The following is a 16,987-nucleotide window of genomic DNA, read 5'->3' as shown; positions in this document are numbered from 1 at the left end:
CCTGAAATCCATATTGCAGCATAATGTGAAGAATGTGCGGTAATGATATATATTGCCATATATTCTTTTCTTCTGTATACCGTATCTTCAGGTCCCAAAAGTCACACAAACACTGCAGCATCACTGAGAGTTAAAAACTGTCTAAATTCTTTCATCTTTAATAAAATGATCAGCGTTGCTGCTTTACCAGGTGTAACTATGAAGTTAAACATCCAGGCATCCATGAAAACAGGATTTATTAAATATAACAGAGTTAGAAGTTAGCAGGAAGTTAGCTCGCTAGCTTCCACCTAAACATGATATAGCATGTTCTGACTGAGAGATTTCTGAAAAATTCAAACGTACAGCTCTGTTATCACTTCCAGCATAAATGAAGACAGAAAACTAAACAGCAGTGACGTTTGTAGGGTTACTGAAGTTGGGCTAGCTGGTATATAATGATGTGCTATGTGACCGCTAGCAAAACAGCTATGTTAGCATAACATAAACACAGTGAAGCTGGAGGATGAACGCTAACTTTTTTCCACTCGATAAAAGTTAACGTGAGGGTTCCTGATGGTTAGGCACAAATGCAATCGCATGGCAGGATGCTGTAAACAGACCAAACTCCAGTCAGGAGAACAACTGAGATAATTCATCCACAATACAAAGTTAGTCATTAATATACTGCAACAACATGGGAATAGAGCCGCTGTGAGAGAATTCAACATTAAGGAATCAATGTTACGGAAGTGGAGGAAGCGCAGTTTTTGGCTTTCCTCATATTCCAAAACGTGCTTCGTCTCTTCCCTATTACTGTCGTGTGGCATATTTTGCAGATGATGTTTTGCTGCTTAACATCTGACTGCTTAAACCCAAACCAGGTGCATATGACTGACGTTGCACCGGTCTTCTTTATGAGCGCCTCCTCCTCCTCCCCACATGTTAGCTCAATGCTTGCAGCCGCTGCGATGCTTTCGATCAAAACAGGCTCAACTTGATGACACCATCAACATGCGCTACCACTACCGTTTACGGTTTATACCAGCGGTCTCCACCCTTTTTTGCGCCACGGACCGGTTTATGCCCGACAATATTTTCACGAACCGGCCTTTAAGGTGTCGCGGATAAATACAACAAAATAAAACCAGTACTGGTACCGAAAAAAGAAGATTTATTCATAACACACGTGAAAAGACCCAGGAAAACCGAGTAAATGATAAAAACCCGAAAACCATACATTTCACACCTTAGTCTCAACTCTCGCGGCCCGGTACCAAATGACTCACGGTACCGGTCCGAGGCCCGGGGGTTGGGGACCGCTGGTTTATACCATAGTTTAGATTTATACAATCTAAACTATGGCTCTGTCTTCTTGGAGGCTTTGTGACATTCCTCTGACTGAGGAAAGAAGAGTTGTGAGAGTTTTGTGTCTCCTGGTTGATTTGGTGTGTGTTCACGTTCACCTCTTTTTGTGTGTGTGTGTGTCTGTGGATTTATTTCTGCAAGTGAAAGAATGAGTTTGTAAAGCATTTAAAGTCATTTTCTATTGAAAGTATCTAGACGATGATTCTTGCAGCCCTACTTTGGTTCATGTATTTAACCAGTAGTCATGGTTGCCAGGCAGGTAACCAGGAAGACACTAAAAACTTGCCAGCACACATGAAACAGGAACTATGCACATATGGAAAAAAATACACAGGTTCCATCATGAAACATGCTTCACTACAGTGTTCAACGTCACACAGCCAGGAAGTGATGTCACTGGTCTATTCTTAACACACACACACACACACAGGCATAGCTGGACTCTTCCAGATGTTTAGATGTTAAAGGTCAACATGCAGCACAGTTGAAAATCTTCATACTGTTTCCTTCACCATGCACACATGACGTGGACTAAACCAACTCACAGGCAGCTTCACAGTAAGCACTGATTACTGAAATGTAGCAGCGATATCAGCATTCAGACACTTACAGCTTTAAGTCTGTTCACGTAGTAACTGTCCAGACAGTCTCAGCAAACAGTGAAGGTGACACAGAGGATGCTTTCAGGGACCACAGTACAATGACCGTTCATTTCAGTTATTACACCAAACAGGCTCATTTCCCAGATGAGCACAGGAGCCTGATGTGTATCAGGACGATAGCCTGTATGCGTGCTCTAATAGTTTTAAATAACAATCAGCCAGTTCAACAGCTTTATGCAAAACCTGTCATGTGCACGACTGTGAAAGGCCGTAGTATAACACGCATTCACATACACGCTGAGTTTGTGTGTCTTCACAACAGGTGAAGCTATCAGCACTCTGGCAACAGCTGCCTCAGCTTCACGTGTTGCCACAGTGACACATGGTGGTGTCTATCGTGTTTAATGCCGCTACGCTTACATGTGAAACTTATGCAACGTGAAACTGAATCCCTAAAAGTTCGGCTGAGCAGTAATTATCCCTTTTCCAAATCAATCAGTTGGCATTCTAACCATCAGATGAAAGTCCCATTTCCATCCTGTCACGCTGGCATGTGTTCGCTGGCAGGATTGGGTTACATCAGCTGTTTGGATCTATTTGTCCATTTGTGTTAAAGTCCTTAACAAGCTCTTGGCATAAAGTTTCCAAGCGACAGGGATGTCTTAGGAAGTAGAGCTCTCAGTGATGTGTCACATAGGTACTCTGGAAGAAATAAGGCTGCACAAGGCTGTGAGCCGAATCAGGTCAACAACACATTCACAAGTCATTGGGGGTCCTTTTGTCCCTCTTTGGGGGGAAACTCCCACTGGGTTTAAATCTGGGACTCTCCGCCATTTGACCTTAGAACTGAAGAAGCTTCTTGGATGAGAGGTGAAACGTCTTCAAGCAACTTAAAGAAGTCCAGACGCTTTTCTTTGCAAGCTCCTTTGACTATGATGACCTGGATGACTGAGAACCTTCACAGACACAACGCATTCACAAAGATTCTGCTACAAAGATGTTAGATCACCGTTTGAGGTTATAAGGGCCGTTTGAGGCTTTATTTTTTTTCCTGAGCTGTGATACACTTTGGATTCTAGCCAATCATTTTACATTTCCGAGGATAGTAGGCGGGTCCAGGTACGTACGTTCTTTTAGAGCAGAGCTACAGATTAAAAACGCCCAAGGCGAAGCGGTCAAAAGTCTGGCTGTACTTCACAGCAAAAGATGCAAACTCAGCAGCCAGCAACAAGTGCTTTAAGCTGATACTGTGATACTGTCAAAGGAGGTAACACCTCAAATCTGATGAAACACCTGGCGACGCATAGCGTTTTTTTAAAAGCCGAGAAATGCACCGAGTTAGCAACATCCCCCAAGAACCCGAAGAGGAGAGTCCTGGCCCCTAGCCCTGCCAGTGTAGCAGAAATGATGAGGATGATGATGCAGCAGCAGCCGTTCTTCTCTGCGTGAGTAGCTTAATGTTGTTCGTGTGTAATTTACGTTGAGTAGGCTAACCACGTTATTACATTAATGCATGTAAGGTGAACTAGCAAACATCATCATAGCTACATGCGGCTGTCTTCTTGTTTGATAGAGTGAAACCATATATGCCCTATAGCTGCAGGAAAGGCTATCATTGGTATCTTTTTACAAAAAAACAGCTAAACATGAGAGGTTTTAGGACAAAGTTTGTGTTTTTCATTGTTTAAGCACCGGTTCCAACCAAAGCAGGTATGTTGTATCAACAGAAAAGGCTAACTTGGTTATCATTTTGCAGAAAAAAAGAGACTACTAAAAATAAAAACCGGCACCGTTTCAAAAGTACCGGTTTGCAATGTTCCCTGTAATGTTTCATGTGTCTCCCTGAGCGTCCCTTGGACCACTGTGAGCAACAGCAGACGTGTGCACTGTGGTCACGCCAGCATCGAATCATCCAAGTTACATGTTTATTAAAGTAATCAAATTACAGCATTTATGTTAGACTACTTTTAATTAACTGCTTTAGCCCACTTACAATGAAAATTTAAAACAATCTTGTTCATGACCTGTGTAGCATGTTAACACTATTGGAAGTAAAAATAACTTGAACTCCAATTTTGAAAACACAACTTTCTTTTTTTTGTATAAAGCTCTGACTTGTATTATGAGTCTGTGGTCTGGAAGAGAGTCTGTAACTCTGTCTGCAAAATATAATATATAATGACCAATGTTGGGTAATTAATTATATAGTTACTTCTTCAAAAAAGAAACTGAGTTTTGCAAACAACAAAGTTTTTTGCAGCTGTTTACCTAAAAATGCAGCCAAGGCGTTTTTTTAAATAAACATTTCAAACTATTTACAGAACAATCAGCTGTTCTGCATCAAATCTGATGCCACACAAATTATTTGTGCCGCTCCAAAAAATAATTTCTGTCCACTATGAGACACCGATGAAAGACCGGTGTCGGCACATGAGGAATGCTGAACATTTGCCTGTTTAAATCATGAGACCAGTCACTACACAGAGATGTGCTTCTGAATGTGGACGATGTGTCTTCTGCTGCAGTGATGCAGTTCTGCTTGTGTTGTGATGTAAACAACTGATTGATCTAAACGCTTTAAACGTCAAAATTGATCATTAGATTTTTTATGACACAGCAGTGGTGAGTGTTCCCACCTTCATGTTTGTGCACCATATTTATGCAACTGTGTTACCAAAGATCACATTTTTGATATTTTTCAAACACTTTATGCACAACATGCAGTAGAACTCTTTGAGTCCCACTAATCTTGTGGTAGTATTACACATTGTTAGCAGAAAGTGGTAAGAGTAATGCTAATACAAAACTAAAAACAACATATCAGGTCGGTGTGAATCAGAATAAACTCAGAGCACATAGTACTGATTGGTGAAACTGAGTTTACAAGACTCACTTTTTGGTATTTGGCTCTACTGATATTAGTACGTGATATATAAATGGCTTAGCAGATACAGTAGACAAAACCCATCATATCAGTATCATGGTTCTGTCCAGTTTTTCCCATATGTGCTGAAAACTCCATTACACAGACACCTATTTCACATTTCAATAATATCTTATGTACGCATTTCGCATCTAGATTAACAGTTCAGTGCGTCTAGAGGCACTGTTAATTTACAAAGTTGTTAGACTCTAAGAAGGCTGTCCTTCCACCTGTGTTCCTGCCAGCCTATATTCCTGTGCCATCAATCTACTAATGATCCATTTTCAGCTTTTCCTTTTCAGGGTCGCGTGGGGCGCTGGAGCCTATCCCAGCTGTCATGGGGCGAGAGGCGGGGTACACCCTGGACAGGTCGCCAGTCTGTTGCAGGGCCAACACACAGGGACAGACAACCATTCACACTCACATTCATTCGCACATTCACACCTAGTGGCAATTTGGATTATCCAATTAACCTATCCCCACAAGCTGCATGTCTTTGGACGGTGGGAGGAAGCCGGAGTACCCGGAGGGAACCCACGCAAACACGGGGAGAACATGCAAACTCCACACAGAAAGACCCCGGCCTGATGGTGGAATTGAACTCTTGCTGTGCGGCAACAGTGCTAACCACCGTGCCACCGTGCTGCCCGTGTGTGGTTATTCGTGGCTGCTTTCATTTTGTGTTGTAACAGGCTGAATAATCATTTTGGGTTTGTGACTGTTGTACTCCTTTGTGTTGGTCACATGGTACTTTTTGTGTGTGTTCAGTGTGGTAACTTCAGATCCTCATGTAGGGGCATCCATGCTTAAAGATGCCAACTAAAGAAATGTGAGTATTTAGTACTAAGGAGAGCTGGTAATAAAGTGCTCAAGCTTATTTTTGAGGGATGAAGGCTTCAGAGGGGCTTTTAATAAATTTAGGGGTCCTAGAGGAACCCTTTTGAGGGAGGAGGTGTTACGTGCCTCTGCATCCCCTAATCTCCTCAATGTTTCCAGCTGGTGCTAATTGGCCACACCTAGTCAGGTGTGGATAAAAGCATACCTGAGGCAAGCTCCCAGAGAGTTCACTTGTCTTTGCCTTGGTGGCATCAGCCATTTTAGCCAACCTGGTTTTCCATTTTAAGATAAAACCTCTTCTCACCCATACTCTGGTATTCGTCTCCTTTTTTTTTATGTTGTGGCTTTGAGCCGGGTCGTAACAACATCAAAACCAAGCTGTAGCCTCCAAGGTGGAACAATAAAACCAAAACATTAGCACCAACAACTGCAGTTCCTCTAGCAGCCACTTGAGGCTGGCTTTAAAACCAAGTGAGTCCCCATGGACTCCAGAAATGACAGCGTCCTAAACTGAAACATAGCATGTTTGAACCTGATGTTAAAACAATTCAAGTCTCTGTAGCTACACATATAGAAAGTTTCATAACCTACATTTGCATGAAAGCCCTCTGCAGGATGAACAGGTGAGTTTGCTGCACTGTGATGGATTTACAGTAAATAGCAGAGTGTGACTGCTGCACAGTGACTGTGGTGCTTATGGTCATAGTTGGGTTACATCAAGTGTAGCAGAGATTCATATGAAGTTAAGCTGATGATGCTCAGATGCACTGACTGAATTCCACTTTCATACCAACTTTATTTCCCACCCTGAGCCACAACAGCTGATTTTGGGGTTCCACACCTGCTGGATCCACTTTAACTCGTCCCTTCTCATTTTCCTGTTAGAGCTAAAGTCACCCTCTACAGTGGAGCAGCAGAAAATACAGATCATTTTGATTTTCCTTCTTTTTTTTCTGCTCATCTTCTACTTAATAGATTCAAGCTGAGTGCCTTCATTGGAATTAAAATTAAGAGTCAAATAAAGTTTGTATTCAAATCTACTCATATTATTATTACATTAATATAGCACAAGGTTCAGGTAGCTTTGCATAGAAATAGGTGGTAGAAATGTTCTTCAAGGAGCTACTTTCACTTTCTTACTCTGAGTCAGTACGTTTTCACTTTTACTCAAGTAAAGTAGTTGAATCAGTACTTCAACTTGAGTATTTTTTTAACACTAGTATCTGTACTTCAGCACAAGTACACCATGTCTGTAGCTGTGCTGAAGAGGACCTCTCCATTGCCCTTGTAGTTAATTCTATCATTTAGCGCCACTTCCCAATATCATCACGTTTGGCTTCATAATCCCAAACACTGTGGTGTCGTATTCATTATATTCATTTTCTAGTTAAAACCAACATAATAATGTTTGAGGAATGGCAACATTTATAGTACTTTGTGCAGGTTTTCCCACTATTGGTTCCTCATAAGCTCCTGTGGAAACAGTTTGTATGAAATACAGTTATTATCATGTTATTATTGACTAATGTCCTTCTTGTTTGACTATAAATCGTCTGTTCTGAGATAAGTTTTACCAAAGTGACACTTTGGCACAATTTGAAAATGTATGAACTTGTGATGAAGGTCATGTATGAATGGTTCTTCTTTCACAGGCAATTCTAATTGAAATCAGAGCTGTCTGATTTATACCACAGCATTCAATAGTTGTGTAATTTCACTGTAATGTCACGTGCCCTGCTGCTCCATAACTAACAGCATTACACTGAACATAAATCACTTATTGTTGTCTCATTATTTCAACAGATTACCTGCGTAAAACAGAGCAGGGTAGGTTTCCAGCGCGAGCCTCTCACATACGCACACATGTGCATTTGAACACAAGCACATATTAATGGCCTCGCCTCCAGTGTTCCCTGCAGAGGAAAACCACATCCATCAGTCCTCCAACACAAACCACACACTGCTCTCTCATAACTATGCTCAGAGCAGAGTGAGAGCTAGTACAAGCTAAGTGCTTTCCAGCCACCACACTCAGGTCGCACTAAGACAGAAGCAGGAGATGATGTATTCTCCACAGGGACGCTGCTGCTCGGTAAGGGACAGCTGCTGGAAAAAAGCAAGAAACGTGATTAATAGAGTGTTGTTTTATTTCTTTGTTTTTATCTGAATAACCTTTGTTTCCACTTGGGCAACATGTTTCAAGTAAAAGAAATATGTATGATCACATTTCTGTCAGTGTTTGTCTTGCAAGGTATCTGCAGCTGAGCAGCTTCCAACTATCTTGGGTGAATAGACTTTAGAAAGTTCACTTGGAGGCTTTAAATCTGTCCAAGCAGGAAAGACATCTTCACCTCAATGACTCCTGATGGTTTTACACTCGTGTTATGACGACACTGTACTTCATTGTTTCCAGTGGCTTCTGCCAGGCCGTGGCAGTTTATCGGTGTTTCACACAAACAACACACTAGAATAAGTACCCGTGTGGACGGGACGAACGAGGCATCCAACCAGGCACAGAGGACAGAAATGAGGACGAGACGATACTGTGTGTGTGAATCCTCTGATTTCTATGATAAAAATTGGTGCTTTTCTTGATGTAGCTGGAGGTAAGCAGGAAGTTTTGTCAGGTAAGTTTTAGCCATCAGTCAGGTAGCACAATACTTGTGTAAACGTAACTGGCAATGCTCACAATGCTCTCATATTAGCTGCCAACCTACTTATTTAATCCTACTTGGATACGTCCACAGTGGAAACTTTCCTTTTTGCTATGTGTTAACAGACCTCTCTGCATTGAATCATATCTGTTATTAACCTCTGTCTCTCTTCCACAGCATGTCTTTATCCTGTCTTCCTTCTCTCACTCCAACCAATCACAGCAGATGGCCCCGCCCCTCCCTGAGCCTGGTTCTGCCGGAGGTTTCTTCCTGTTAAAAGGGAGTTTTTCCTTCCCACTGTCGCCAAAGTGCTTGCTCATAGGGGGTCATACGGGTTTTTCTCTGTATGTATAATTGTAGGGTCTACTTTACAATATAAAGCACCTTGAGGCGACTGTTGTTGTGATTTGGCGCTGTGTAAATAAAACTGAATTGAATAGAATTGTTATAATTCAATAAATCTGTGTTTGTCTGTTCATTGCATTTTTCAAGCAGCATTTCTCTGATTTATTTCAAAGTTGGTGGAAATATTGCTTTAAACACAAATATGTACACTGTTGAGTTTGAGTTTGTATCAGTGAAAAGCTAAATGTCTTCTGTTTTTTATGCTGACCCTGCAGTGACTACTTCCTGTTCAACTCTGCTGTGTGTGTGTGTGTGTGTGTGTGTGTGTGTGTGTGAGAGAGAGAGGTGCCAGCAGAGACTCTACAGAAGAAACAGGTCATAATTGTTATTGTTACATATCAATATAGAATCTGTTGACCCACCTCGACAGAGAGGCAGTCGTGTCTGCCTGTTCATCAGTCTAATCATTCCTGATTTCTTTCCTGCTGACTGAGTCCACCATGATAACAAAAACCTTTTCCTCCTCCTAAAGTCTCAAGGCTGTCAGTGCATCCTTGGTTAGAAGGCCATAAAAACAAAATACTCACATCTACTAAGGAAATTATGTAAGAGCTTGAATATGTTCGTCCTTGCATGTATTTACCCTCAAAAAGCAGTTTCATGTGTGTCACGCTTGTGTGTGTCCTTCCTTCATGAAGGTTTCTTTGGCTGTTGAATTATTTGCATTTTTACTTTGCTTGATCACATCACAGAGACTCTGCGAGGCAGCACCACGTGGTCGTACTCGAGGCGCACACAGCGGTCTGTTACTGCAGTATTAGCTTGATAATAAACTGACTGCATATTTTATTTTTCTCTCATCCATCGACACCATCTGACTCATTTGAGATGAACCAATCACATCAAAGCGTCTGTTTGAGGGTGATGACATCATCTGTGGTGCATGCCAAACGCATGCAGCGATGCCATCTGGAGGGTGCTGACTCAGCACAACACTCACACACACGTCTGATCACTCCAGCTCACACACTCGTGCACGGTAGTCAACGACACTAAAAACCAATTTGTCTGATCTGGTTCTGGTAGGATCCACGGAGGTTTCTGCCTACACGGGACACTTTGTCAGCACTAACAGCATTTTATTCAATTTAAGAGAGCGTATCTTCCAAAGAACAGCATCACATTTACAACCTTTACAAGGACTTTTACCTCAGATTAGAGCCAGGAGTGTTTTTGGTTTTCCCACATTACTCAGCACACACACACACACACACACACACACACACACACACACACACACACACACACACACACACACATTTGTGAAATATGTTCTGGGACCTTCAGGATTCCAAGCACAAGCGTGAGAAGCATGAGGGCTGCGGTCTGTATGAAGCAGGATCCTGTCTTATTCAGTTAACTGCAGAATTAAACACTCAGTAGCACAGGAACAGAGCGGGAGGGAGAGAGAGAGCCAGGGACAACAATGTCACATTAGAAAGGTATAGTAATCATCCACAACTATTTTCAGTTGCAGATGATAAAGGATTCAGAAAGTTTATTCATGCAGGTCCATATGACAGAGAATATGCAACTTCTTTTTGTTTTCATATTATAATTTATATTTAATTGTGTTGTGGTTTGCAGTGTTTTGTGTTCTTTTCACTTTAAATATGTTGAAAAGGAAAAAGCTGAAAATTTAAATAGTTAAAAGTTGAACTGTGACTAGTTGGTTTTTGTATTACATGATTTGTTTATTACATTTTATGTGGAGTGAATGAATAAAAGTATATTTACGGTGGCCCCTAGACACACAGCACGTACAAACACAACAGGAGTGCTCCAGGATGCTAGGGTGCAGTGTTGAGCTTTGGTTCCCTCATGGCTACACAAGCCAGCAAGTACCAACGACTGGATTTGGTGTGTGGTAGTAACAAGTGAATGAACTTTTTTTTTTTTAATTATTTGAATATATATGAGTGCCTGTGTATAAATACACAAACAATACACATATGCTTTCAGTTGTGTAATTTAAGTGATCTAGGTAGCTCTGTTTCGAAGTTCAGTTAATGCTAGAAATGTGCTTTGGAGTTTGTACGTGTTTTGTCTCTAGGGGCCACCGTAAATATTTATATATAAACATTAGGGGTGCAACGATACTTGTATCGATATTGAACTGTTCGATACAGTGCTTTCGGTTCGGTACGCATATGTATTGTCGAGCACAGATCCACCGAGTGCAGATCCACTGAGCGCAGGGCAAGCTAGCAAGACAGAAGCTAAGTTCGTTGCAACATGGCAAATTGAACCTCCCCCACTCTCATTCAGATCTGGCGTTTGGAATTATTTTGGTCTTCATGTGACGTATGACCCTGAAGGTAAGCGAGTCATGGACTAAAGTAAAACAGTATGTTGGATGTGCCATGCAATGCTCAATTACATGGGTGGGAGCTAGTGTGTTAGCGCAGTTAGCTCGTTAATGTGTTGACGCCGTCCAGCCCCACGCACGGGGCGATCCGCGGTAGCTCGTTAACGGAGATTTGCCGTGTTGTGGCGTTAACGTCATTTCAGATTAACGCTGACAGCACTAGTGGGAACACAACGAATATGACTGCACATTTACTCCGACATCATCCTAGTGCAAAGACAAGAGGAAGCAGACAAAAACAACAAGCATGCATGCTACAAACTTTACCCGAGTCATTTAGACAGCCGTTAGCACAGGATTCTCCTTATGTTTAATGATGATATGTTTAATATGCTGCTGAGAATATAGCCCAGAAGAAGCGTATAGTATAGCTTTTATTTTGGAAAGAGCCATTTCTCTGTAATAAACTCTCTTTTCCAAAGATGAGTGATTTCTCAAGCAGATAGATTTATTACAGCATTAAATTTAAAAACTGTACTTTTGAGTTAAAATATATATTCATAATTTTAATAAATGACAAATTGAAAAGGCATGAACATTTTTTTGTATCGAAAAAATATCGAACCGTGACACCAAAGTACCGAACCGAACCGTGAATTTTGTGTATTGTTGCACCCCTAATATATATATATATATATATATATATATATATATATATATATATATATATAAAGGCACTTTTTTTTACATTAGTAATTCCTTTTGTGCATAATTTTATATTATTATTAATAATAAATTAATTAAAGCAACAAAACAACCTGAAGACCCGGTTCGGAGCCGAAAGAGCCGGTTCTTTAAAAAGAGCCAGAAATCCCATCACTACTCGTTTGAGTTTTAGACCAAATGGATTCTAGGATATTGCATTTCGTCAAGTGCAAAAACTGAGGGGGGGCTGCTGTTGTGTGTGTGTGGATAATAGCAAACACTGAAATACAGTTTTTGCACGCAGCAATGAATTTGTTCACTCAAATTTAGCTTTTCTTCGCTCAAAATAAATTTCTCCTCAAAATGCAACACTGCAATTTTTGTTTTTATGTGCGCTCAGAATAGTGGCACAAAAATAACGCCATACAAGTTGTGTAAAAGTGCTTTGAGTGCTCAGAGTAGAGAAGCTTTATATAAGAAGCAGTCTGTTTGCTGTGCTTCTGGATCTATGTTAATGTCAGCTAGGAGGAATCAGCGTCAATCAGAGAGAAATAAACAGTTTTTAGATAGAAATAATGTTGTTAACCTGTTCAATCAAAATTATAACATTACAGATGAGCAGTGCTCTCTTGTTTAATTATGAGCCAGAGCCACTGCCTGCCATTTTAATAATAACAGATGGCTGGTGTGACTTTTACACACAGGTACCTTTAGCTGCTGCCAAAGGTACCTGACGCAGCCAAATGTTTGATTTAGCAAAGGCTTTATTCTAAATCCAGTCTTAGGATGTGCACCAGGAGCACAGTAGCTGTTAGAAGGTGCTGTTGTAGTTGAGCAGCTAATCTAAGAGCTTGGAAAGAAAAGCGACTGGACATTTTTAAGTTTCTTGAAAAGTTTCTTCAGTTCTAAGATCAAACGCTGATGAGACCCAGGTATCTCAGCCCCGGTGGGAGCTGTCCCTTCACAGGGTTGATGACCCTCATCACATGAACCAGTCTGAGACATTTCCTCACCCTGTCACGTGACGCATTGAGATCAGCTGACTCAAGACATGTTAACATTTAAATCAGGACATTTACTGGCTTCTCAAATTTCCTTATGATGTGTTGTTCAGTGTTGTGCAGGTCAGCTACTCCAGCTGCTGACGAGGGAAGGTTTGTGTGTCTGCCTGTTTGCAGCAGTGCTGTGTGAAGTTGTGTGTCAGCTGGGGGAAGCAGACAGCAGTCTGATACTGTTGAAAATGTGTATCTAATCCATTTTTGTTTGTAATATCGGTTAGTGTCTGAAAAGCTGTAACTCTGCTGTGTAAGTGAACAGACGTATGCAGCGCTATCAGATACCTGAGTATGTGATGAATTGTAATTGAGTATTTCTTTAAATTATGTTTCCGTTTGTGTTTTTATTCTTTAAAGTGGAGTCCTCCTGAAAGAGCAAACTGTACAAATAGGTGTTGCATTTGAGCATCATATGTAAAGCTTATAGAAGATGCTGTAAAATTGGAGCCAAAATGAAAATATCAGGAGATAAATTTGAATTGAAGAATTTATATTTCTTACTGATGCACATAAAGGAAACACAAAGACATTACATGCTATTGAAAACGTTACTGTCTGTGTACTCGTGTCTGAGGGATCTTTCAGATATGGTAACACTTTCCTGCAGAATGATTGGTCAGGAGGCGATGATTCAAGACCACTGAACACAACATTTGCAGCCTATTCCTGTGGTGATATAGGCCAGTGAGAAGTGATCGACCTGTATTGTAGAGGACCCCCCTCTGCTCAGCGCAAAGCACAAGGCTCACGTGCGGAGTGAAGCGGAAAAAAGTGCGAGAGAGAGGGTGAGAGAAAGGAAAAAAAAAAAAACACGGCTCGCAATAAGGAGACAGCTCGCGCCATTCACGTCAAAGATCCGGCTCTAAGAGCCATTTCGTTTGCAACCGACACATCACTACAAACGAGGCAGTGGCGGAGGAACACAGAGGGGCGGAGTTTGAAATATTACTCTGTCTGGGTCACAAAATAAACTTTTAAGATATTTTCATGTGAGAATGTTTCTGTGTAAACTTCAAATATCTGCTCGATTCATCAAGACATCACATATTTGCATAAGTGCTCTAATGTTTTCAAACCCACTCAGAAAAGTTACCCACCAGCTGACTCGGGTTAAACATAATATATAAAGCTGAACTGACAAAAAATCACCGACTACACCACCAGGTATTACAGGAAAAACCATAAAGCCTTTGAACTACAACAAACGCTGTTGTGACAGTGATGTACAGTCTTGTTGGTATATATGTATGATTTGTATCACCTTCATGTATCCACACCGATATCATGACCATCAGCTTTACAGCTGTGGCTCCAGCAAACATCAGCTGATACTAGAAATTAATATTAAATAAATTCTAACAACAGCTGATCAAGCTTAAACGTGCTGCTGCTGTTTAACGCGACATCCGCTGGTTTCCTCTTTCTGGCGCAAAGTGGGAGATAAACAAACAAGAGAGACGATCAGCTGATCATTGATCAGTTTCATAATTGAAGTAGCAACAGGAGAGGGAGGAGAATGAGAGGAGAAGAGGCAGCTGACAGCATAAAGACAGAATAACTCCAGCTTTGTGTCTTTTTCATTGTAGCTGAAGTCCGGGACGAATCGCATCAGTAAAGAGTTGAGCGTGCACGGGCAGAAATATTGAGAGCGCGAGCAAGTGCAAAACCTGAGCGAGAGGGGCTGCTGTTGTGTGTGTGTGTGTGTGTGTGTGTGTGTGTGTGTGTGTGTGTGTGTGTGTGTGTGTGTGTGTGGATAATAGCAAACACTGAAATACATTTTTTGCACGCAGCAATGAATTTTGTTCACTCAAATTTAGCTTTTCTTAGCTCAAAATAAATTTCTCCACAAAATGCAACACTTGCACCTGCAATTTATTTTTACGTGCGCTCAGAATAGTGGCACAAAAATAACGCCATAAACTTGTTCATTCACCCAATCACACCTGCACTTTCTCCTAAGCTGTTCGCTAAGTGCTTCCTATCTAACATTCATGCTCTGATGGATACATCGGAGAGCAACATGGGGTTAGTATTTTGCCCAAGGACATGCAGAAACTGGGATCGAACCACCAATCAGTAGGTGACCTGCTCTATCACCTGAGCTACAGTCTGTCACGGCTGGCGGGGTGAGCCGTGCGGTGTTGGAGGAAAAGGAGGACCCAAAATGCGGCAGTGACTGATGATTCGAGTGACGTTTATTTACAAGTGGTGGAGTGGCAAAAACAGGCAGTGAGGCATGACAAAACAACTGAAGAAACCTAAACTGGGAGAACTAAATGACAAACCTGAGACCATACAAAAGGGGTGCGGGGCAGAGAGCCACAGCGACAGGAACGAAACACCATAGAACACAGACGAGCCGACGACGAACACACTAAATATACACACACAAGGTAATCGGGTAATCGCACACAGGAGGGAAGAACAGCTGATCTGAATACACATGATGACTGGAGGACACAAGCTGAACACAATGACAACAGACACAGACCTTCAGAATAGAACAGGAAATCCAGAACACGAGCCTTCAAAGTAGAGCAGGAAACACACAGACTGAATTACAACACAACACAGGGACATGAACAGAGCACCGAGGACAGACACAGGTAGGGCTGATAAAACACTAAACTTCAGGTTCAACCCTAAACTAGTACAAAATCAGAATAAACACAAGGCACAAAAATGAACTTCAAGGAAACACAAAACGCTGGGTCAAAATGAGCCAGGACCATGACACAGTCAAATAGCTGGAATGAGTGTAACAAGCATGTGCATAATATGTTGCAGCTGCCAGCTACTACTACAGGGCACTTACCGTTGGACTTACTTTATTGTCACCATTTCTTCCTTTTCTTTCGACTGGCCCCTTTAATGGTCACCAGAGCAGATCATCTGCCTCCATCGAACCCTAACATCCCCTATCACCCAACCCTCTGATATCCTGTCTGTGAAGGTTCTCAGTCATCCAGGTCATCGTAGTCTCAGGAGCTTGGAAAGAAAAGCGTCTGGACTTCTTTAAGTTGCTTGAAGACGTTTCACCTCTCATCCGAGAAGCTTCTTCAGTTCTTCAGAATCTTCAGCCTCCAATATCCTCTTTCATTAAATCCATGAATCATCTCTGCGGTCTCCCTCTTTTACTCCAACCATGGAACTTCACATTTTCACACTTTTCTCTCTTGTTTAGACACTCTCAAAGTTCAAACCTTCGTAGAAAAATGAGTCCATTCAAAGGCACTCGCAGGAGCCTTGACTGAAAATATTCAGTTCTGCCTCCTCCAGCTCCGTCCCCACACCAACCAGCAGGTCTCACTGTCATCTTGTAAACCTCACCGCTCTCTCTTGCTGCTCTCCTTTAGTCACAAATCACCTCTAATGCTTGTTGCCACCCGCTCCACCTTACCTGCAGCCTCTTCATCACCTGTCTTTTGTACTGTACTTTGCTTTAGACTCTTGATGCCAGGTATGTAAATGTCTTCACATGCGTATGGACTTGAGACATCCCATTCTTAATCCGTAGGCTTTAATAAGATGTTGGCCCACCCTTTACTGCTATAACAGCTCTAACTCTTGTGGGAGGCTTTCCACAAGGTTTAGGAGTGTGTTTTTGGGAATTTCTGATCAGGTGAATTGTTAGGTCAGACAGTGGTGTTGGATGAGAAGGGTCACAGTCTCCACTCTAAATTCATCCCAAGGTTTTCTATCAGGGCAGGACTGTGCACAGGCCCAGTGTTTCCACACCAACCTTTCTTTATGTATTGTGATTCAGAGATGTTAGAACAGGAACATCCCCAAACTGCTCCACAAAGTTTGGAGCATTAAATTGTGCCGTACTATGCCGAAGCATTAAAAGTTCCTTTCCCCGGAAGTAAGACGCCAAGCCCAACTCTTGAAGTGGAAATGTCTCAACTGGACGTGTTGCACAGCTGGCATCATATCAGGATATCACACTGGAATTCTTTGAGTTCCCGAGAGCGATCCATTCTTTCACAAATGTTTGCAGAAGCAGACACTGCACACCTAAGGGCTTGTTTTTATTCATCTGTGGCCATGAACGTGATTGGAACATCTGAATTCAATGATTCGGATGGGAGAGTGTTTACTGTAGGGAATATAGTGCATGCTTCTCTAGATGTACACAGATACATGGCAGC

At 41.7% G+C, this 16,987-nt stretch overlaps 1 protein-coding gene across 4 annotated transcripts in view; it reads right to left on the bottom strand.

The window, feature by feature from the left end:
• Positions 1 to 16,987, bottom strand: part of kalrna (kalirin RhoGEF kinase a) — a 149,987-nt gene that overhangs the window by 110,599 nt on the left and 22,401 nt on the right. For 2 of the 4 annotated variants that reach the window (XM_086267605.1, XM_086267607.1), the window contains exon 1: positions 7,518 to 7,600. The exons of the other annotated variants lie outside the window; for them this stretch is intronic. In XM_086267605.1, coding sequence (XP_086123731.1) covers positions 7,518 to 7,596 — 79 coding nt within the window. In that variant the 5' untranslated portion in view covers positions 7,597 to 7,600. Of the gene's footprint in view, positions 1 to 7,517; positions 7,601 to 16,987 lie in introns of those variants that run through there. 4 annotated transcript variants of the gene reach the window in all.

Source organism: Aulonocara sp. 'chitande type north' Nkhata Bay, linkage group LG16 (assembly GCF_057382095.1).
Source record: "Aulonocara sp. 'chitande type north' Nkhata Bay isolate Kocher_YH1m ecotype deep benthic linkage group LG16, A_spYH_male_GT1.1, whole genome shotgun sequence".
NCBI classification, from domain to species: Eukaryota; Metazoa; Chordata; class Actinopteri; order Cichliformes; family Cichlidae; genus Aulonocara; species Aulonocara sp. 'chitande type north' Nkhata Bay.
The sequence above is the reverse complement of the archived record's forward strand: the minus strand, read 5'-3'. Positions and strand labels throughout refer to the sequence as shown.